The 24551-nt window shown below is 39.4% G+C and overlaps 1 protein-coding gene across 2 annotated transcripts in view; it reads right to left on the bottom strand.

The window, feature by feature from the left end:
- VCL (vinculin) overlaps nucleotides 1-24551 on the bottom strand; it is a 114170-nt gene that overhangs the window by 21907 nt on the left and 67712 nt on the right. For both annotated transcript variants that reach the window (XM_082716804.1, XM_082716805.1), the window contains exons 5-13: nucleotides 23744-23866; nucleotides 21786-21946; nucleotides 13364-13454; nucleotides 12353-12500; nucleotides 8740-8893; nucleotides 7889-8064; nucleotides 3714-3904; nucleotides 1675-1874; nucleotides 222-350 (exon numbers count right to left, since the gene is read on the bottom strand). In XM_082716804.1, the coding sequence (XP_082572930.1) occupies nucleotides 222-350; nucleotides 1675-1874; nucleotides 3714-3904; nucleotides 7889-8064; nucleotides 8740-8893; nucleotides 12353-12500; nucleotides 13364-13454; nucleotides 21786-21946; nucleotides 23744-23866 (1373 nt within the window). The remainder of the gene's footprint in view (nucleotides 1-221; nucleotides 351-1674; nucleotides 1875-3713; nucleotides 3905-7888; nucleotides 8065-8739; nucleotides 8894-12352; nucleotides 12501-13363; nucleotides 13455-21785; nucleotides 21947-23743; nucleotides 23867-24551) is intronic.

The following is a 24551-nucleotide window of genomic DNA, read 5'->3' as shown; positions in this document are numbered from 1 at the left end:
CATGCCCTGCGGACTTTCCTCACTGATGCACCTGGTGGGCAAGGCCTTCCCTCCTCTGCCCTTGCACCCTTCATCCACAATTTCCTAACCACCCCGGAAGCACGTGGGAATCACATTTTACCTTTACAGATATACAAATAGATATAAAGTGCATGTGTGTGTGCGTGCATGTACGTGTACACGTCTGCCAACAAAAGATATAAAAGACCTCAGATACCCACTTCCTCCCTACTGGGAGCATCAGGAGGTGCAGTGGCTGCCACCGCCAACAGCTTGATGGGAGTTGTGGTATCGCTGAAAACATCGGACACCTCCTGAGTCATCGCCTCTTGCATCCGGGTTTTCAGATCCTTAAAAACATTGTTTAAGAACAAAAATTACCAAAAATGTCCAAAAAGCGCATCTGTCAATGTCCTCACTTCAGTGACACATTCATCGGTTCATTCAGTCTTTCGTTCAGTAAGTATTTATGATCAACTATGTACAAAGTACCAAGCCAGCACGCACTGGTGTAAGCTACGACTCCTGTCCTCATAGAGATCAGCCTCTAGCAGGAAAGGTAAGACAGGACCCACAAGTCCCGGGAGACCGCTCCACCCAGACAAGAAATCTTACTTCCTTTCCTGGTGGCTTCTAAGAAATAATCCTGAGATTCAGGGGGTAGAACCCAAAGACGACTCCCAAAGCTGGAGGAGCCTGATAATGACCACAGAAACGGTAAGGATCGTTTGGGGGATGCAGTGCCAAATTTCTAAGTATTTTCTCACATTAAGAGTAAAGAAATTAAGGATGGCAATTTTTTTTTGATACATGTTTTTTCAGTTAAGTTTCTAGAAAAACTTTGATAACCAGTATATGTATCCATTTCTTAACATGGGTCTAAAGAGAGTTCTGAGAAGTCATGAAGAGGCTCCTTTTCATAGTTGTCATACTTAGTCCAATCTAAGTTTTCTGGATTTATAAAAAGAAGCCTCAGTCACTCCCATTGTGTCTCAAGGTGGGTGGTTCATGACACCGGAGATGATTTTAGGTGTTAGGCCAATGTTCTTATTTTAATAATTACATGTTTTCTTTTAAAGAATATTAGGAAAGATATAACTAGGTCACCAAGCTCATCATTTCAGGATTTTTTATGAAGTTATCTTTTAAATAGATCCACTCAAGTTTACAAAGGGAAGGGATGCCTGGTAGCTACCACAGAAGAGTTCTCAGTGGACTGAAACTTGGAAAACTTCAGCTGTCGTCAAACACAGGTGAGCTTTTTCCTAATCAGCTCTGGACTTCTTTATACCCTCTTGGATCCACCCTTCACTTTCCCTAGACTCAAGAAATTATGTATTTTTAAAATCTCTCTCTGTCCCTAGTCTGTCCATAACAGGAAGCAGAAAGTGAAATACGATGGGACTGGGGAGGGAGACAAATCACAAGAGACTCTTAATCTCAGGAAACAAACTGAGGGTTGCTGCGGGGTCGGGGGATAGGGATAGGGTGGCTGGGTTATGGACACTGGGGAGGGTATGTGCTATGGTGAGTGCTGTGAATTGTGTAAGACTGATGAGTCACAGACCTGTACCCCTGAAGCAAAGAATACATTATATGTCAATTTAAAAAAAAAAAAAAAACGCAAAGAAAAACAGGAAGTAGAGAGATGTCATATGTGCTCCGAAGTTGTACCTTTAAGGAGTCTTGGAGCTGAGAGGCAAGGGCTCTCGCCTGAGGACTCTCTCCTTCCCCTCTGGCAGCCAGGTCAGCCAACTGGGCCGTCAGCTGGTCCACGCGGTCACACTTTGCAAGAAGATCTTGGCGATATGGCCCCATCATGACATTAGCCAAACGATGCCCTTCGGCCACAAGGCCCCGGATGGCAGCCTGACCTGGATCCAGAGGAAAATGCTGTAACTCACACAGACCCAGACAAGGCAACTGAAGTGCCTTTGTGCTAAACTACTCTGTTGTTGGTTGTTTATTTATTTATTTATTTATTTTAATAATAACATTTAGGGACGCCTGGGTGGCTCAGTTGGTTAAGCAGCTGCTTTCGGCTCAGGTCATGATCCCAGCGTCCTGGGATCGAGTCCCACATCAGGCTCCTTGCTCCGCAGGGAGCCTGCTTCTCCCTCTGACTCTGCCTTCCACTCAGTCTGCCTGTGCTCGCTCTCGCTCTCTCTCTGACAAATAAATAAATAAAATCTTAAAAAAAAAAAAAAATAATAACATTTAGTGGAGTTCTTGTCCCTAACAATAGAAAAATTTAGGGAATTCAGAAAAGTATAAATAAGAATAGATAATCCACCTATAATCCTCAGAGATTGACACGGCTAAACATTTCCTTCCTGTCTTCTGAAAAAGTATCTTATTCATATTTATTTACTTAATTTTAATTCCAGTATAGTTCCCATACAGTCTTATGTCAGTGTCAGGTATACAAAATAGTGACTCCAATTCTACACGCTACTCAGTGCTCATCACTTAAGCAAACCCTTAATCCCCTTCACCTGTTTCACCCATCCTCCCCGCACCAACCGCCCCTCTGGTAACCATCAATTTGTTCTCTACAGTTAAGTCTGGTTTTTCTGTTTTGTCTCAATTTTTGTTCATTTGTTTTGTTTCTTAAATTCTATATATGAGTGAAATCATATGGTATTTGTCCTTCTCTGACTGACATATTTCACTTAACTTTATACCCTCTAGATCTATCCATGTCATTACAAATCTTTCAGTCTTTTTTAATGCATTGCACATTCCTATACAAATATACATTTCTCTTTTACAAAAATGAGATTATACATTACATTTACATATTCCTTGCTTTTTTTATTTAATGGGAACATTTTTGCACATCACTGAATATTTTTAAAAAACCATGATCTCAAAATCTATATAATATCATATTAACTATAATTACTGATCACTTACTTATTATTAAACATTTATGCTGCTTATATACATTCTTGTATGTAATCATTAGAAAATGTCTGATTATATCTTATAATAAACTCCTCAAATTGCTAAGTCAATGAGTATGAACTTTTTTAAAGCTCTTTACACGTAATACTAAATTGCTGTTCAGAATGTTTATACCAATTTATTCCTCCCCCAGTAAATTATACATTTGTCTGATTCTTCAACACTGGAAATCACCAATTTAAAAATGTATCTTTTTATCCAACAAACACAGCAAATGAAGTAAATAGATCTCTCAGCTTCAGCTGGCTTGCTATCATAAAATGACCTAAATTCTTACAGATTCATCCCTAAAATCTCCCCAAAATCAAAACTCTAGATTATCAATTCTACCGGTGACTGTGTGGTGCAGGAGCCCTTACAAATGAAAATAACCTCAGTAGCTAAGTGTCTCTTACTTATTTTCAAAAATTACATTTAACTGGATATTTTCCAAGAACTGCAATCGAAATACAACAGAATGGAAGTAGACAGAGGCTGGAAAAAATTAGTTCAAAGTTTCAATTCCAACCTGAGGACCTTTCTATTTGCCCAAAGCAAAATCGTTTATTTGCTAATTCTTTTTTATTAAATCACAAGAATCATATTGGCTACATTTGGAAATGGAGTCCCACTGTAGAATGACTTACTCACCAGTCGCTGAAGAACCCATTCTGCACCCAAGTACAGATGAACAAGATCTCTATCAACAACTTCTTCCTTTTCCCTGAGACCAGTTTAATGAGGATTAAGTGCACTTATGGCCTTACCAACGCCCCGGTCATCCACTGTGGGATTATCAATCCACCGCTGTGCCTGCTCAATCTTGCCCTCCAGGTGGACAGCTGCCTTGGCGGGCCTGCTGTTGGCCACAGCTCTATTGGTTTTGGTCTGCAAGTTCTGCAGGGCTGTGGCCACCTGTTTGGCCAATGCTCGGGCCTCTGGGGAATCTCCTTTGCCCCTTTAAGAAAAAAAAAAGCCATCCTGTCAGACACTATTTACATTGAGATGATTTGAATTGCTCTACAAATGCTAATGAGATGACAAATTGCTAATGATTATTATTAGCTTAGTTTGGAAGGAGAGTGGTTTATTTGGCACTAAAGTAAGAAATTAATTATTTAAATTCAGATTGCATTATCCCAGTTAAAACATTAAATATGAGTTTGAGTCAGTCTACCTCAGTCAAGCTCAACCATTTGGTCAGCTGAGCTGAATCAAATATCACTCAGTCAGCCATCATGGGAAATGCTAGTTCCCTCAGAAACTAGGTGGGCCCAAGTAGCCATTTATGTTGTATAACAGTAACTGAAGTAGTTATAGAACTAGTTATAATAGAACCAGTAATAGTACAATCTTTTTTCTTTTCTTTTGTGAGAGAGAGAGCATGAGCAGGGGTAGGAAGGTGGGTGGGTAGGGAGATGGAGACGCAGACACCCCGCTAAGCAGGGAAACTGGCACAGGGCTTGATCCCAGGATCCTGAGATCATGACCTGTGCCAAAGGCAGACACTTAATCCACTGAACCACCCAGTCGCCTGGAAGTACAGTCTCTGGAGTCCCAACTCTGACAGGTACTATTGCAAAGACTCTTATATTATTTAATCTTCACAACGACCCTTTGAGGTAGATACCAGTATTATCCCATTATTCAAAAAGCAAAACTGAGGTGCTAAAAGGTTGGACAACTCACCCAAGGTCCTATCACTTCCTTCGGTGGACTCAGAATTCAAACCCAGGCACTCCATCTGACCTCCCGAGTCCTCCCTCGTAGATACTTACATTGCTATCAAGCAATTCTCTCGTCTTCACCATAACTGATTGAACTGGTTATCTAACTCAAAGACAACACGGCCATAGTCAAGCAAGTCACCTACTTCTGGTGTGCATAAGAGTTACCTGGAATCTTAGTTTTAAAGGCAGATTGTTAAACCCACCATCAAGAAATTCTGATCAAGTATGTTGGTGTAGGGCCCAGGGTATACATTTTTTACAACCTTTTCCGGTTGATTCTAGGATAGGCTGTCCATACTTCAAAACTTCAAAAACACTGCATAGTCAACTAGTGGTAGATCTGGAAATAGAAAGTCATACTAAGCCTGGGACATGGTAGGTCAAAGCTAGATGAAGAACCCAAACAAATTCAGCACACAGAGTGAAGGAGACAGCATACCATACAGCTACTAGGAGATGGAGGAACGAACTTAGGGCTGCCCTCAGACTTGGCCATACTTCAAACAATTAAGTTCCATTAGATGCCTCTACATATTTCTAAAAAACTTCCACTTCTTACTTGAGTTAGTTCCTTGCAAGCAAAGAACTTCAACAATAGCATCAACACAGAAATAAAAAGAAAAACCACAATATATATCACAAAGAGAGATTACTGCCCCCAAAATCCCACTGCAAAGACTGCAGATTCTAACCATTATGAACATACAGAGAGTCTGATGCATTCTGTATCTCAAGTCCACTTCGAGAGAATTTCAGGCTAATCTTATCTGTCTCACCAATAAACATAAACATATTAGTCTGCCTGCCAAAATGACTAATTTAGAGACTCTCTTAAGAACTCCTTTGTGAGGGGCAGCTGGGTGATTCAGTAGGTTAAAGCCTCTGCCTTTGGCTCAGGTCATGATCTTAGGGTCCTGGGATCGAGCCCCACAGGGGGGAGCCTGTTTCCTCCTCTCTCTCTACCTACTTGTGATCTCTGTCTGTCAAATAAATAAATAAAAATATTTAATAAAAATCTTTAAAAAAAGAAAAGAACTCCTTTGTGACTTTAAATTTCTATATCTTCTCCATTATAAAGCTGGACAAAGAAGGTGTTTACCATGGCTCTGATCATGTACAGGAAGCTATGTACATGCATACATTATAGTAATAAGTAATGATGGCGTGCGCCTGGGTGGCTCAGTGATTAAGCATCTGTCTTCAGCTCGGGTCATGATCTCAGGGTCCTGGGAATAAGCCCTGCATGGGCTTCTCCCTCTCCCACTCTCCCTGCCTGGGTTCCCTCTCTTGCTGTGTCTCTCTCTGTCAAATAAATAAAATCTTAAAAAAAACAAAAAGTAATGATGGCATATACCACACAGGGAGGTTTGCCCTTAACACTCTTACCATTAATTCTTTCATCATTAAGAAACATTAATGAGTATCTGGTATGTATATGAAATTGTGGAGGATCTTTAAAACAAATATTCTCCTTGAGTTTTTTATTTTTTAAGCTTTTATTTATTTATTTATTTATTTATTTGACAGACAGAAACCACAAGTAGGCAGGGAGGCAGGCAGAGGAGCCGGCGAGGGTGTGGGGGGAAGCAGGCTCCCTGCTGAGCAGAAAGCCTGATGCAGGGCTTGCTCCCAGAACCCTGGGATCATGACCTGAGCTGAAGACAGAGACTCTAACCCACTGAGCCACACAGGAACCCCTCCTTTGAGTTGTTTTTGTCGTTGTTGTTTTTTAAATTTGACAGAGAGAGAGAGATCACAAGAAGGCAGAGAGGCAGGCAGAGATAGAGGAAGGGAAGCAGGCTCCTGCTGAGTAGAGAGCCCAATGCGGAGCTCAATCCAGGACCCTGGGACCATGACCTGAGCTGAAGGCAGAGGCTTTAACCCACTGAGCCACCCAAGCGCCCCACCTTTGAGTATTTTTAAATAAGAATGCAAACAGATTATATAAATGGATTAATAGTAAGAAATAGAAATAGATCTATCTAACTCTATAGACATTATATTTTACAATTGTCAAATTATTTATTTTCTCCATCTAAACAATTCAAGATTTGAGGTATAAAACAGTGATCCTCAAATGATCAAGCTCAGTATACAATCAAACTTGAGCTGTTATTTAAGTTGGTCTCCATCATAACCTCCTGCCTAAAGTGTATCTACTCTGCTCCCACCCATCTCCTATTTCACAGTTCTAGCTACGCAGAAATGTGCCTTCTTAACCAACATTGTCCCCTTGGTCAGTATAAGACTTGAAAGAACTTCAAGGTACCAGTCACTGAAGAAAGAGTACTGTCCCATGGAAGAAAAGGGAATGAAATATGCAAGTTACATGAAAAGCCAAATCTCACAAAATACTTGACTATGGTTACCCCTGGAGAAGGGCTGAGGCTGGACGACCGAGGTGGGGAAGAAGCAACTTTTACTTCTGACGTTGTATTTTTTTTTAATGTTCTTTTAGCACGTGCTGCAGTTTGTTTGAGAGAAAAATATTGGTCAAAAGAACAAAAGCAACACTTCTTTTCTATATAATCAAAGTAGATGCCATGAACGTCTTTAAAAAGCAGCAGCTGTGGTGAGGACATTGTATTTAAGAATCTTTTATAATGTTTGCATAAGAAATAACACTGCTGGGGAAAGAAGAAAGCATCTTCTTGTGCCCCACCCTCCTCCACAGAATCTTTTCTTAGATAGCCACAGAAAGTATTTCCCTCATGCCTGGGAAATGGTTATGCCACAAACATGATATAGCAGGGAAAGTCCTAGCTTAGAAATTAAAAAGAAAGGGCGCCTGGGTGGCTCAGTTGGTTAAGCAACTACCTGCGGCTCAGGTCATGATCTTGGAGTCCCTGGGTCAAGTCCCACATCTGGCTCCCTGCTCAGCAGGGAGTCTGCTTCTCCCCTTGACCCTCTCCCTCCCAAGCTCGCTCTCTCTCATTCTCGCTCTCTCAAATAAAGTCTTTAAAAAAAAAAAAAATTAAAAAGTAGATCTCAAAAAAGGAGTTCTTCTGAAATTTATTCGTTTAAAACCATGTAACCAGCAAGAAATCATTTAACCTCAGTTATGTCAATAATAAAATAGAAGTAATATTTGACCTAGCCATGTCACACAGAATCAATGAGAATATAGCGGAATAACATCAGACATGCGCTTAACCTACAGCATTCAACTAATTATGTGCCTGGGGAAGAAAAGAGAGAAACCAAATACGTACTGTCTCCGTAGATCTGCTAATTTCGAAGTCAGAGCGGATATTTCCCCAAGAGAACGTAGAATGTCATCTCTCTCTTTAGGATCATCACATAATTCTGCTATCTTCCGAGCCTCAGTCAAAGCCCCTCGAATCTGTTCTTCTCCTTCTGGCCCTCCATTTGGATCTGCAAGCCAATTCTACATACACAGAAACAGAAAAGAAGCACATTGAGACCTCCTCATAAACCAAGGCATCAGAAAGATTTCAAAAGTAATCACAAGGCACACCAGTGACCATTTTATAATGCTGATTCTGATTTTTTTACCCAGGTTCTTAGCTCAGGTAAAATCAGATTGATCCTTCATCTTCTTATAAGTGATTTTCATCCCCATAAGAATAAACACTTTCACAAGCTTCATCTTATCTTTGATTTATATATTAATTGAACTTCCCAAACATTTGTGTTTCTCTGTGAAATGCCTGAAAATCGTTTTATAGGAGAGCAGCAGCAGAAAATTTTAACCCTTTAGCATTGCTATGACCAAACATAGCTGGGAATTTTAAGATGAAGACCAGTTTTTGTACACTGTGATCTATACCAGGAGCTAGTAGTATTCTCTCGGTATTCAGAGTACTTCCTTTTAACTAAGCAAAGTGTTCAAAACTAAGATCTCTATTTCAAAGTATAGATAAACAGGAGTCTAAACTTGTGGTGGGAGCAGAAGGGTTAACATTGGTAATTGCAGGGAATCGGTCATCCCTTAGAAACACCCGTCAATCACCCACAGTAAATGAGACAGACAGACAGAGATGTAGGATAGTTACGGAACATTTGTCATTTATTGCCCACCTCTCCTGAAAATCGTTACTACCTGAGCAGCATCAATCTTCTTGGCAATGCTCTGCTTGGAGTTGGTCATAGCTTCCAGCTTGCGAGCTGCATTTTCCACTTTTGCTGTGAGCACATCCAGACCCTGTGACACCTGCTGGGCTTTCTGCATGGCCACGGGTGAGGCCCCTTGTCCTCTGCTCAAAACAGATGCTGTCACTGTACTCTCTCAAATACTTACTGGCAAGATATCATGAGATGCACAAATATGCCATTTTTGTTAACCTGCTTGTCTTTCTCCTTTCCTCCAGTACATCTGGGATAGCACAAGAAAATGCAGAAATAAAGCAGAACACCCAAACCCTCTACTTTCTCCTTTCGCTTTTAAAAATATGCATTAGCTTTCTGGAACGGCAGTACCACTTTAAAGACCAGCCTGCAAATTTTGGTAATAATGATTCTCCTCTTGATGGTGATTACATAATCAAGTCTGAACTTCAGGGGGAAAATGTGCTTGTGATCTTCTTGCTATGGAGGGTTTGTTACCATAGTAATGTGTGCTTTGGGGAAAAAAAAAATCCCATTAGACTGTCTTATTTATGGGCAAGTATACACTGAAAATGTTTCAGGAGGTAGTATACACAGTGTTACTGAAAGCATACCACACTGGGACCAAACAGATCTGTGTTCAAATCCTTACTCTTGGGAGCCATGAACCTTGTTTACGATGGGCTTCAGCTTTCTAACTTATAAAATGATGGGTGGGGAGGTAACAGTTCTCGCCCTGCTTACCGAACAGAGTGGCTTTAAGCAAAAGAATTAACCTGGAAACACTACGGCAATAAAGCAATACAAATATATGACTACTACTGTTACTGAAGTCTCATTATTATTATAATAAACCTAATAAGAATCTTAAATGTCTACCTTCTGCTCCTATGCAATCTATAAATATCAAAACAGTTGGTACAGAGGCGGGCGAAAAGCACTGTTGACAAGAAACTGGTTTCCCGCCCCCCCCCATCAAATTCCTGAAGAACTAATTTTACTATTTTCCTCTTTCAGAAGTGGTAGGCTACTAAAAGTGATGTACATTATTAGACACTTGTTTTCTCTTTGTAAGAGAATGTTCAAGTTAAAATGAAGTAAGATTTGCTACCTTTTCATAAGCTCAGGTGTTTTAATCCACTCGGCCTAGGAAACTCTCCATGACAGGGTGACAACTTGATCAGCCGGTAGAATGGCAAAGCTTATATCCCTAACCTGACCTTCTGACTGTAGGATGAACTCCACAACATCGCTGCTTCTCTTAAATGAAGCACGGACCAGTCATTCATTTACTTGTCCTCTTAAAATTCATCTTTATTTTTCATCTACACCAGTATCTGAAATAATGAACTCAGTCATATTAATTGCCAGGTACTTATACTTGAGGCTTCCCTTTTATGTGCAGAGGAATGGAAGACTTTTGGGACCTTTTACAATTTAATTTGCTTTTTTCCTTCAACTCTAGTAATTCATGATGGAGAAACCTTTTTGGTATAAAAGTCCGGCTGTGAAAATATAAAAATATTTCTGGGCTACATAATTTTTCATTCAAAATAAAAGTTTATGAGTCCCGTGGCAGGAAAAATAGATCCTTACAACCTAGAAACCCTAGGTGACTGAAAAGAAGCTTATCAACAAGGAAATTGTTGCTGAGCCTCAGCCACGAAAATGTTAAACATGGAGGCATATTTAAGAAGGGCTAACAGGGAGATAGCTCGCTAATCTTTCATCAGGAAAGGACACTGCAGGCTCCAGTGTGAAGGAGGCCCGTAACTCCTCATCACTGTGTGAGTCTTTTCTCTTTACAGACTTACGGTCAGTCCCATACAGCAACCACCTTGTTCTCTTGCTCAAATTCATCTTTCTCTAAACACATACAACTGTGTATTTGAGAATTCCAAGTGAGAACTGTCTACCACACTGTGAAAAGGCTGCAGACAAAAGAGCCAGCAGTGAGAAATCAGAAGAGCCAAGAATCTTGTCAAGCTGCATTGGCATTTCTCCGAACAGGAACAGAACTCCTTTTTGTCCTCTCTGTAAAGTTCTTGTCATGCTCATGACAGGGGAGACTGCTTCCCAGCAGGAGAAAAAGGCCCATTGAGCTCAATGAGATCACATTTATTTATGTAGTTCCTTCTCCCTACAAGGTAGAGACTCTTGACCTGAAACCCCTGGAGCTTCCAGCCCTACCGTGAATCCACGTACCTCTGGAAATTCTATGTAATATTATATGGCACATTTATGGGCTTCTTTTTAGGTACAGGTTAATGGCTTTCATCAGATTATAAAAATTACTTTGACCCAGAGAAGGTTAAAGAACGACTCCTTTAAGAACTTGTATTCTTGGGCGCCTGGGTGGCTCAGTTGGTTAAGCGACTGCCTTCAGCTCGGGTCATGATCCCAGAATCCTGGGATCGAGTCCCACATCAGGCTCCCTGCTCCTTGGAGAGTCTGCTTCTCCCTCTGACTTTCTCCCCTCTCATACTCTCTTTCACTATCTCTCTCTCAAATAAATAAATAAAATCTTAAAAAAAAAAAAAAAAGAACTTGTATTCTTGGGGAACCTGGCTGGCTCAATCAGTGGAGTGTGCGACCCTTCGTTTTGGGGTTGCCGGTTTAAGCCCCACGTTGGGTGTAGAGATTACTCAAAAATAAATAAACTGAAAAAAAAAAAGAACTATATATATAGAGAGATATAGATATAGATTTTTTTTAAAGTAATCTCTTTATCCAACACAAAGCTCAAACTCACAAAAAGATCAAGAGTCTCACACTCCAACGACTGAGCCAACCAGGTGCTTCTTAAGTCTATTCTGCTAATACATTTGAAACCAGGTCTAATAACAGTGCACATTAGTAACATGTCAAGGAGCGTTTCTGAGGCCTGTTTCTGTGGAGATCCTATACCTTCTAATTATCCAAAAATGTTTCATGACATTCTTGAAGCCAAATTAAACTTCATCTATACTAGTATCTCAGCAACATTTCAGTTTTTCCCTAAACTCATATTACAAAATTCCATAAAAATGAGGATCTTTTAGACACTTCATTGACGCTGTGGATAAGTTCCAAAAAAGCCTATATTATTCTGAATAGCTTACTATATATATTTAGTTTATAGCAGGAAAGTTCTAAAAGTCAAGTCTTGAAGTAGGTAAAAGAATTATGAAACCAAATGAATAATGATGAAATAGAAACTCAAAACAGCCTAGAAATAACCAACTTACACGATAACCCACTTAGCTGTTTTTTTTTAAATAATGTGAAATAATTCCAATGTTTTCACTCTTTGTTTCTTTTTACCCATCCTTCATAAAACATACGCCTACCCATGCCAGACTTCACCACTTATTCATCATAAGTCTACAGCTAGAAACTACGATACTAGATTTCTATTCCAATTTCAACTATACAAGGCATCTGCCTATTTTAAAAGTTTATCAGAGGAAAAGTTCACTTCGATCTCAAACGAACAGAATATAATTATCTGTGTTATCCATTAGTCCAAAAGAACATAGTAAAATTAGCAGAGACCTGCTCTCTAAACACTCTATCGAGAGTTCCACCTGATCCATCACCTAACTAGGGTAAGAGCAGAGCAAATTTACCTGGCTCGGAGGTCAGCCACTTGATCAGTCATCTGCCCCAGCATTTTACAGGTTCCCAGGATCTCCCTGCGTTCTTTGCCTGCACAGAGTTCACCGACTTTTCCAGCTTCATCTAAGATCTGTCTGATGGCCTGCTCACCGGCATCCCCTAAAATAAAGAGATATTCAATATCTACACTGTTGATGCATTAATTATTTAGGAAGGATGCTTTACAAGTCATCTCATTCATGAAGGAATGGATGATTTTAAACGACAAGACAAGTGAATAGAAGACGATACATACGATCGCTAACAGCCAAGCAGTGCCCTTAAACCAGAGGGTGAGGTTTCAACCACAGATACTTCTAAAAAAGACATTTGGAATCATATCCATCTGAGGATGATAAGCAGCTTGTGGTAAGAATATGGACAACAAAAATAGGCTCTACTCACTTAATACTATTTAGCACCTCTAACGTCCATTAAGCTTTTTGTATTCATTCAAATATTAATCTAAAACTGAATATTAGATTAGAAAACCCATAAAACCTAGCTCAATAATCCATTTGGGTCCTTATATAAGTCAACTTTGCTTTCTAATTCTTATTGGCATCACCATTTAATCTGCTTAATTAAGTACTTTGTTGACATAAATGGAAATCTGCCCAATGGGGACTAGAAGAGTTTTTATTCAAAATAATTACCTTTCCAATTCAGAGAAGAAGTGAACCAAGAATCTGGCAAAGAATGCCCAGTTCAGCTTGGCTAATTCCTCCATGGTGAGGGGTGACTAGTCATTGTCCTTTATCCTTCTAAGGACCAATAATGCTTCAATGAGTCAAAACTACCAGAACATGCAGCATGCTCCTAAAAGTTGCAGTAGTTATCTCAGAATTATGAGATTACGGGAAGATTCATTTCTTTCTTTCTTCCTTTCTTTCTTTCTTTCTTTCTTTTTTTTTTTTTTTCTTTCTTTCCTTGATTTTTAGCTTTTTATTGTATCCATCAGAAAAGCAGAATCAGAGGATTACCTGGAGAGGCACTGGGGTCACGGAGCCAACCTTTGGCCTGGTTCAGTTTGGAGTCTATGGAGGCCAGTGCTCTCTTCATGGCTTCAGTGTCCTTTTGAAAAGAAATACAATTACATTCTTTGCATACAAAGTAAGACAGAGGAAACGTTACAGCACTTAACATACAATAGCTAAGGGAGTCCTACGACAGCCTTAAAAATACTTTCATCACACCAGAATGCTTATTTCTGTCAAAATGCAGCATGGTGCATGCAAATCTTCAGTTAATTCTATTTTGTTTTCTGGTCTCTCTACTGCTAAACTGTGAAAACTGGTAAAAATCACTCAAGCCAAGAGATGCTTCATGTCTGCAGCAGGAAAAAGCCCTGTGGTCACATGCCTCGTTATCAGCCTTCCATTCCACATTCATCTACCACAGCCCCTCTCCCCCGCAGCCCTCCCTGCATCCAGGAAGCCTCATTAGCACATGGCGCCACAAATCACAGTACTTTTACGTCTTGCTCTGAAATACACAAACTCTAGGTGATACTTCGCTACACTTGGCATCACTAGCTGGCAAAAAATTTGAAAATTTTAATCTAGCAATTTAGTTTTAATTCCACAAATAAACCACTCCATGTAATGCAAGAAAGAGAAAGTGTTATTCTGCCCTTCCCTGCCCTCCTCATCCTCCTCATTCTTGATTCCCTTCACCATCCTAACTCAGAAGAAGAGGCAGGATAAAATAAGTGGGTCTCAGGTGACTGTTTACAATCAGGATGCAAAATGGTTAGCATTAAACCCAGGACATAAGCATGAAAAGCTGAAGCAGACTTAAAAATACGCCAATTGTTTGCTGAAGTTTTTAAAATACAGAAGAATGTAGAGAACAATATAATAAATACTCATGTGTTCACTCGCACAAGTGACAGGCTGGCTATCTCGTAAGTCTCAATTTAACACTTTAAAAGAAAAGTGAGTGGGTGGCTCAGTCAGTTAAGTGTTAACTCTTGATTTCAGCTCAGGTCATGATCTCAGGGTCCTGGGGCCAAGCCCCAAGTCGAGCTTCACGCTCTGCACCCAGTCTGCTTGGGTGGGATTCTCTCTCCCCTCTCACTCAGCCCCCTACCTGCCCGCACTCTCTATCTCTCTCTAAAATATAAAACAGAATAAAATAAAACAAACCAAAAAGACAACTGAACTCCCTTCTGCTCTAGGGAACTGACTCTTACAGAGTTCTATGCACAGAAGAACAGAGTTAACCTCTGAATTCTAGGCAATGCCCTGAATCCCTAACTTTTTTTTCACTTTCTGGTCCTGCAAAACTGGGGTTCTTAAAGGTGTGGTACCACTACTCTTCCACATGGGGGCACGAGGAGCATCCCCACTTCTGATCCAAACAAGACCCAGCACTAGGACAAAATAAGCTGAGGATAGCGCTCAGAGGCTTAATTTAAGGTCAGTAGCCTGACCACAACTTTTCCAACGGACCTATTCAATTTTAAGGACTCTCAGCTTTAGGATTTCCTCCCTTCCAATCTAAACAGAAACAGATCGTTCTCCTGTTTTAACCTCGGCTATCAAAGGCTTCTAAATAGCAAATTCTCAGTCTCGGCAACTTAACAGAAATGAATTAAATTACTGAAAAAAAAGTAAATAAAATTATGTTTTATAATCAAGTTATATGGAATTATGGAGGTTATCTCTCAAAAGAAGGCATTGAGTATCTATTTTGAAATCCATTTGTAATTAGTGCAAGTAGACAAATGGCATTTTTTAAGTGCTTTCATTCTCAAATGGCTCAATTATTTCCCTCCTTCATCTTGTCCTACGTTAATCTGCACAGGAAACCCTGCCTTTAAAAGTCAGCTTTGGCCTGATTCCAGATTAGCAAGACCCAAATCAATACCTGTTTAAAGAGAGACTCAGGGAACTCCCAACCTCAGAGAATTAAACAGCCTTTAGGGTCTAATACAAATTACAGGACTTTGTCTAGGTACAGTAAGAAAAAAATTCACAGCTCTTACGAGGGAGGTATGTGCACGCTCTAAAGAGAACTTATATCCATGCAAAAAGGATTTAAAATCTGTTAACCATTTCTCTAGCACATTATTATTTTTTAGAGTGAAAAAAAATGAGATTGATTTCATTTCAAAAGTCTAAATTCAAGGGGAACAAAGAGTAAATATTTTGTGTCTACTCTAGCATTAAAGGCTATTATTTGGGGGCACCTGGCTGGCTCAGTCAGTACAGAACGCAACTCTTGATCACGGGGTCATGAGTTCAAGCATCATGCTGGATGTGGAGCCTACTTAAAAAAAAAAAAAAAAGAAATCAAAAAGAAATAAGGCTAATAGTTTGGAAACTAACTTTAATTGAGGATTTCTTACATATTAGGTTCTGTTTTAGATATTGTTATCCCCTCGTTACTTCATTGAACCTCAAATTTAAATATAATTTTATTTTACAAATTAAGAAACAAGGGCTCAGTCCTACAAACTCAACTGATCTCAGGTTTGCTGGCATCAAACCTATCTATTTTAGATTAAATAAAACTCATGAATTTTTTCTTTTACTGGAAAGAGTGGCTGAAGATTCTTCTAACCTTCTGTAATAGTCAGCAAGGCTTTGTCTTGTTGATTTTGGATTTGGTTAATACTGCCCAGAAAATAAGATCTAGAAATCAAATTCTTAAACCTCACTACCCAAAATGACTTATTTTATTCTTCATTGCCCAAAATCGATTTGGAATATAATGGAAAAATTAGCTTTGCTCTATTCGGTATCCTCAAAAATCACTGTATTTTTTCTCCCTACTAAAGCATGACTGGCCACCACACTTCAAGGAAAAAATCTAATTCTCAGGAAGTGAATAATTTACTTCTGAGTGGGAGATGATGTGACATCAGTAAGTTAAAATTAAGAGGTACTCATTTTTCCCTAAAAATGACCCATGGCAAAGTTGAAATGAAGTTGCATTTTTTAAATTGGGAATTTCAGTTAGTTACCAATTCTTTATAGCCTCAATTTTAAACAATTCTGATGACCTAAAACACTAACTGAAAGGACCACCTTAGACTCTTTTGTTACAGAGCAAGTTTTGAGTAATCATTTAAACATATTACACTTTAGGGGCACCTGGGTGGCTCAGTGTGTTAAAGCCTCTGCCTTCGGCTCAGGTCATGATCCCAGGGTCCTGGGTTGGAGCCCCGCATCAGGCTCTCTACTCAACAGGGAGCCTGCTTCCCTCTCTCTCTTTCTGCCTGCCTCTCTGCCTATTTGTGATCTCTGTCTGTCAAATAAATAAAATCTTAAACATATTACACTTTAATGTCATATCTATTAAAGTAAAAAATGTCTGTGGGAACAAATATTTTGGTCTTATAAGAATCTCATATACACTTCTTTTGAAGGGTAATATTTATTATGGAATTGACAGAACTGTCATCAGCAGCATAAGAATCCTAGATATGCTATAAACCAATTCACTGAACAACCAGGACTAGAAGTCAATTTTTTTTTTTTTAAGATTTTATTTATTTATTTGACAGAGAGAAATCAGAGGCAGGCAGAGAGAGAGAGAGGAGGAAGCAGGTCCCCCGCCAAGCAGAGAGCCCAACGTGGGACTCCATCCCAGGACCCCGAGACCATGACCCGAGCTGAAGGCAGAGGCCCAACCCACTGAGCCACCCAGGCACCCCTAGAAGTCAATTTTGAGATATATTTATAAAGAGTGAAATAATCATAACCTTGTGGTCAACCATACTATGTACCACAAAGCTTTCAGTTAAACTATGTCATGCCTAAGTACCCAGAGTACAATGTGGGTACAAAATAGGAGAGAAAAACACATCTTCATTTGAGTATTTTCTCTGTAAAATCTCAAATTTGGGAAAGAAAGAGTCTCCGCCAATCTCTTCTCTGGGTTTCTGTTGTTCTCCGCCCCCCCCCCCCCCCTTTAAAGAGTGAGTGTTAAAAAGACCAGATTTAGGCATGCAGCTTTGGGGACAGCTGGCAGGGATATGGTCACCTCCTCCAAGGTCCCCTTTACAGTAAAGCTCTTAGGAGGTCAGGCTTTAAATGAAAAACCACACTGGCTTGGCTCTGTCCCACATACACCAAAAGGTGGAAGGACAACCTTAAAAGAACTCCTTTTTATATGCTTTCCCAGGAATTGAAACACTCCTAAAATGTAATATAGAGTTCGATCTAAAGAACACAGAATAGTACAGAGAACCACAGATTTCCTCCTAGAGATAATCAAATGGAACTTTGGTAGAAAAAGTGAGGTCCTACAATGCCAGGCTCTAGAAAAATCTCGATATGGGACTAAGGACTCTCTCTTGTTTGCTGCCCAACCTACTCTCCCTTTTCCCACTGATACTTTCCCTCCCTACCCTTCCCACTCTGATGGCATTTCCACCCCTTAATCAGTGTTGTAAACAAAGATGTTTCTGGAAAGAATAAACAGGGGAGTAGAACAAGATCTTACAAATTACAATGAAGTGACGAGAGAAAGTTCTCTACCCCTGAGACTTCTGGTAAGTTACCTTCCCAGGCTTTAGTTCCTCCTCTTTAAGAATACCTTCCCAGCTCTAAAATTCAATGCCAACTGTATGTGAACAATCAGATGTACCAACTGAAAGATCACTTGGATCAGGAGGGAAATGTCAATTGTTCTAACATTTTGGGCTTTTCTCCAATTTAAGGGGAGGAGCTAAAATATTATAAATGCCTGAATTTAACTTCAAGAGCTAAGTCCTTTACTATATTAGCTGCTAAAATAAAACACTCCTAGACTCATTAACAAGCTTACGTATTGTCAAATCACTATGTGTATGCCTGAAACTAATAAAACATTGTATGTCAACTATATTTCGGTAATAAAAATAAAACACCTAAAGTAGAATCATTTTAATTAACTGATTCAATCTTAAATCATGTTTTATTTTCAGAGTAGACATTCTAATAATAAAGAAAAAAACCTCACATACTTATTTTTTCAAAAATGAAATAAAAATCAACCTTGAAACCTCAGCTGTCTGTAGTTAAGAAAGAGTATTAGAGGCTCACATGTTCTAACCAATATTTCCTTCTTTGGTAGGTTACAGAAGTCTTCTGTGCAAGACATCTGAATCAGTCACTACATTTAGCCCACCACCAGCCTAGGCCCTCAGTGCCAGGAATTCACCACAAGAACCAATTCCGAAAAACAGCAAGTACTGACTCAAGGTGCAGTTTGTAGAAGCGCCTACATAGGGTTCAAAAAATACTTAGCTTAAAAATTTTCTCACTTCCTCTTAATTCTCAGCATGCATCAAGAAACAACTAATATAAATACAAAAACAAGAGGGATTAAGTATAGATTGCTAAGTTTACAAAGGGCAGAATTAGAATTGTGTGTAATCCACAAATTAGTTTGTTTCATAATGTACCCTAAATTAATTTTTAATGATCACTATACGATGACTGTTATTTCAGGAGGGGAAAATTGTTATTTTCTTTTCTTTCTTTTTTTTTTTTTGAAAATTGTTATTTCCAAAACGAAATGAGCTGTTTAAACTCAAAGTATACTTTTAAATGTGTAACTCTGTCATTTGAATGTAGGTATAAAAAGTAAAATAATCACCCACTGCATTGCCTCTTTAAAAACTTAACTTATTCGGCAAGACGCGCTTTTACCAAAAATTTTTCCACTTACTTTCTTCCCCCACTTTTCTAGAGGAACCATCACTTTCCAGGAGAAAACTGCACCAATGGGGAAGCATGAAACAAGTATGGTAAGACAAAGTTAATTCTTAATTGGTAGGGTGGAGAGGAGGTAAAAGATAGCATGTGTTAAATAGAAAAGGGACCCAGTGGCCACAGACAGACACAAGGTCTGATTAATTTACTGCTTACAGTCAAGCAGTGAAAGATGCATAATGTTATTAAACTGAAAAATAACCAAAATTCTAGTTACCAGTTTCCATTTTCAAGGTAAAAATTTCTTTCGACTTACTCTTACAACTAATAAAAACAATCACACTTAAAGGGTAGGCGGAAGTAGAGTGGATGGGGATGGGGTGGGAAGTAAGATTTGTCATGTGTATCTTTTTATAGCATTTTGATTTTTGAACCAGGTAAATGTATAACAAAAACAAATTGAGATTTAAAAATAAACATTTCTTGTTCATTCTGATGTTATTATGTACTTGAGCTGCTTTGGGCCAAACTAATTTTATTTTCTTTCTTTCATTCTGACAGTTAAGGGTTGCAGAACCTGTCAACTGTCTGATTCCTTCCAGATCAGCATAAAACTGAGACAGCTACAAGAATGTCCACAGCAGGGACCAGGTCCGTTTCCCTTGTGTATCTCCCCAAGTGCCTCATCCTTGTCCTGAAAAACTCAACTGACCACATTTTTGTAAAAAGGAAGCATCTCTCAATGGCACTGGCACTAAATAAAGCTCAGCAACCCCTATTTACTAGATGATGGTTAACTTTCCCCCTCCAAACACAGATAAACATAGAGAGTGTAAGGCCTGCTCCTCTTTTTTGCGATTTCTTTTTTTTTTTTTTTTCTTTTTTGCTATTTCTCATCTGCTAGAAGCAAAGGAGAGAGAATAAGGAAAGAGATTAGGTTAGGGGAAGGTGAGGTCATAGAGAACCATGGCTGATTCACAGCTTAGCAGAACATGCAGTGAACCACAGACTGAAGTTAGGAGAAACTTTAGATACACTTAACTTGTCCCCTTTTGATTTTTGCAGACTAGGATCACTGTGAAGGACAGGTGCCCCATCTAAACTCCTGAGCCTATTCATTTTCACAACAGGTTGAAAACCTCAATGACACATCTCCAAAAGCAAAATTCCAGAGCCTGCAAAGGAGACCGGGAGGAAATGCAAATAGAGAGATGACATCGGCAGGAAGTTTCATTTCCCAAGAGCAGGGGCCACACAGGCCACCTGGAGGTCACCCAGCTTACTGAGAGAAACTTGCCCTTCAAATGAAGTCAGTGGGAATGACCTGGCCAAAATGGTTCTTAGGAGCCTGTTCAAAAAGATGAAAGCACCCACCAAATATAGAAAGCCTGATATCCCATCGTCATGTCTTTTCTTCTGTTTTCCCCAAAGAAACGCTCAGTGTGAGCCAGAGTCACTCCACCCGGCACAGCCCTGAGTCCCAGATGAAATGACACTTGGACGAATGTTCGAGCACAGTGTTACACACCGGCACACGGAAAAAGGCACAGCACACAGCACAAGAAAACCTCACAGACATGCTTTTTTCTCTTTTGAAGCGTAAAAGAGACTAGAGGGCAAGAAAAAGCTTACCTTCTAAATGTGAGAAAAAGAATAAAACAAACAAGAGAACAAAAAAAGATGCATAAAGAAGTCATAACAGGGAAATGAAAGTTGTCAAATATGCAAAAGCAAAATTAAGTAAAATACCAAAAACTTAAAACGATTTCACCATCTAGATTTAAAACACGATCTGAAAACTCATTTAAGAACTTTGTGCCTCTGTGAACAAATCCAGAGGTAAGAGAAGCTAATTTCCTTCTGCATATTTAGATTCACTTTCTGGGCAATGTAATTTTCAGACCCTGGCTCGGATCTTACCTTACTGGTGTCCTGGAGAACAAACACAACCCTACTGGGTACCTAATGGAAGTCATACGACAAATCCTCTCTTTGCTACCAGCCTGCTGGGGGGCCCATTTGGGTCACACGTGGGGAAGCTGGATCCTGGAGACAGTGTGTTTCCCCCACTGCTCATATCCTGGGCCTACAAGGTAAGTGTAAACCCAAGTGCCTCTGTTCTCCCAGTCACTAGACAGGGAGAAGTAGACCAGAACAGCAGCCGCACAAGACCACTGCTGTGAGGCTCTAGCAGGAATCCACCAACTTTCTTGGAGGCCAGGAGGAAATTCAAGATAAAGGACGAGGGGACCCCTCAAACTCACTGACGAATGTGAAAACTAAATTTTAACTAAGCTTTCCTTAAGGAAAATGGGATGACCAAAGCACACAACTAGAAATGCCAAGAGCTTCCCCTGTAGATTTCTTAGGTCAAAGATTAGCTAAGGAGAAGTTTCCATAAAATTCACAGTCATATTCTGTATCTTACTTAGTCACCTAGCAACAACCACCCACATAAAAAGGCAGGGTTCCCACCCAGGGGAGTGTCCACCATACAAAAATTCCTCCACCAGCCCAATGGGTGTCCAGCTGGAAGAAAAAGCTACACATCTCAACCTTCAACCCCACATACCTATTATTTGTTCTAGCTTAGGGCAAAGGGAGTTTGCAAAAGCAGCAAGTAACCCATGAAACCCATGAAAAGTGAAGTGGAAATTATTTCATCATATCTGAGAGGTCTTACGCTACCCGCAATTATAAGATAAAGGGTGAGAGGAGAATTGGGGAGTTTGCTTATTTTTCCTCCAGGAGCAATTACCTTGCTGGCCCAGGCATCTTCATCCCAAGAAGTGAGTTGTAAGACACGAATGATTTCATTAATTTCAGCACTCATCTTCTCTACAGTAAAATTGCGATTTTTCAAAGCTTCTTCTATTCCTTGGTTTTTTGAATTTTTAGTTGTTACAAAAATCTTCATAGCTGTAAAAAATAAACAAATGATCAGAAACGAAGCTGGGAATTTAATCTTGCTGTAGAGCAACATTCACACAAGATGGTCCATACTTCAAGTACATGTGCTGGGTTTCTAAGATCTTAAAAAGAATATATTGGACTGGCTTAGTCTAGACCATGTGACTCTGGACCTTGCGGTTGTAGGTTCAAGCTCCACAGTGGATGTAGAAATTACCTAAAAAAATAAAATCTTAACAACAACCAAAAAGAATATATTAAAAACAAAACAAAGAAAAACACTGCAAGTGTGCCAATAAAGTTCTAATATCAGCAACTTTAAAGTACAAGACATCACTAAAACATGACCAGGGAGCTAATCTAACACACGTATACTGATGACCTATAATCACAAAATATCCAATATCTTTCTAAATCAGTTATCATTCCATCCCTGACACTGGCCCCATCTAGCACACACCTAACAGGACAAGATGAAAATAGTCAGTAAAACTCTAATTTAAGTATCCCACTGCACCCAGTCCTAATGGAAGATCCCAACATGTCAAGTTTTTCTTCCAGAATTTCTCTCAACATGTAGCAGGAAATTTCTAACCCCCAAGAATCAAGAAGAAAATAATAATAATAATTTGAAGTATGGGAGAAAGAGAATATCTTCTCAAGAAATCACTGAAATTGTTAAAACAAAGATTGATCAACACTTTATTGAGTTACCCAGATCAGAAAGAAATCTTACTCCCAAAACTTTTCTATCTCACAGAAAAACTGTCCTCAAAAACACATTTCCTGTGGAGATTTTAAGACTCTACTTAAAAATTTGTTTTTGTTTCCTAGTTCACATAAGAGCTTTCTGAGCTCTTACCCTCACCTCTCCTTTTCTAGCTACTCTGTGAAACGCCAAAGCAGGAAGGCAGGAGCTGGGGGGTGGCAATGATATGTCTCATAAGATTCTGAAAATAGAGTGGCCCTCTGGTAGTTAAACTAATTAACCCATAACTTGATTAAGATAACTTATGTAAACCAGGAGGTGTCTGGTACAGACCAGCCAGCCACCCAATGAGTACAGCTCCTTTTGCTAGCTGAGAGAGAAGCCATGAAGTTCTACCCATTGGGAAGTGGTCCCATGTGGTACAGACCACCAGCCCTGTAATATAAAGAACAGTTAAATTTCTTTTAGGAAAAACAGCGTTAGCCTAACACTGAAAAGGGCTTTGGGTTCACTTCTTTATCCCGCAGTACTCTATAATGTCCATTTCAGCTCCTAATTTCTTTTCATAATACAAGTAAAAGTGTAAAAATTCCTATGTCCAAGAGGTGCCTGGGTGGCTCAGTCGATTGAGCGTCTGCCTTCGGCTTGGGTCATGATCCCAGCGTCCTGGGATCGAGCACCACATCGGGCTCCCTGCTCAGTAAGGGGCCTGCTTATGCCTCTCCCGCTCCCCCTGCTAACGTTCTCTCCATCAAACAAATAAGTAAAATCTTTTAAAAAAATTTTTCATATGTCCAAGACTAAAGTTTTTAGATATTCTGCCTCCCAGCAAAGGGGCCTACTAGAAATTCAGAACAGAACGAGGCAACAAGAAAGGCAGCTTCAAACAGAGAACAGGAGCAGGAGAGCATTTCAGGAGACAAATACTGCAATCAATCAGCTGCAGTCATCAGGTAACACCCAATCTATCAGGCCTCATTTTTACCCAGCCTGAAGGACATGCGACTAAGCAGTAAAAGAAAATTAACATCAGTTTAGAATACATTGACTTTTTTTTTTTTTTTTTTTCTGTAAGATCATGTACAGGCAGAAAATACCTGAAATGAGAACTGGCAGCAACTCTTTCACAGTGTTCATGGAGTTCACCAACATCACTCGGTGCTCCTGGTGAGTCAGTTCCTGCTGCCTCTCATCAATCATCTTGGCCATCTTTGTCATTCCTGAGGCACAAGGAATAAATTGTGCAGGGTGAATGGTGAAATGTCCCAGACTCTGGTGTTCGGAGCCTAAATCCGTTATTGAATGACTATGAAAACCCAAACTGATTGCCCAGATAACTACCACTGAACTGTAGCATTCATGACATAAATGTTCCAGACAGGTCTAACATAATGCAACTCCATTCCTTTCAATTAAAGGTAATTTATGAAATGTAAATCCTAAAAATGACATCATTTTCACACGTTTGACAAAAATACATTCACAAATACAAAAACATACTGAAAACATAAGTATATATTTGTAAAAAAAGAAATAGAAATATTTTTCCTGGTTACCACGCATACGAGGTGCGTGTCACTTATCTGGCCATTGTGCCTACTTGAGAATCTCACGCAAGCCTAGTACTGAGAAGCCAGGGGCTGAATAAAAATCTTAAGAATTAAAATAATGTGTTTTGTTTTCATCTTTATATTTTTCTGTTCTTTCCAATTGGTCCAAAATAAGCATGCACTATTTTTATAATTAGAAACAAACAAAAATATTTTAAAAATGAATATAGTTAGGACAGCAATCCAAAGCAGCTGGGTGTTCTGGAATCAGACTGCTCGTCCTTTTTGTTTACTTTGGTTATTATTCAAAGGTGCTATGTGACTGTCTAAAGCTTTGGTTTTCAAACTGCTCATA

This window comes from Mustela nivalis (assembly GCF_964662115.1).
Source record: "Mustela nivalis genome assembly, chromosome: 2".
Classification (NCBI taxonomy): domain Eukaryota; kingdom Metazoa; phylum Chordata; class Mammalia; order Carnivora; family Mustelidae; genus Mustela; species Mustela nivalis.
Note: the sequence above shows the minus strand (reverse complement) of the source record. Positions and strands in the feature narration are given on the sequence as shown.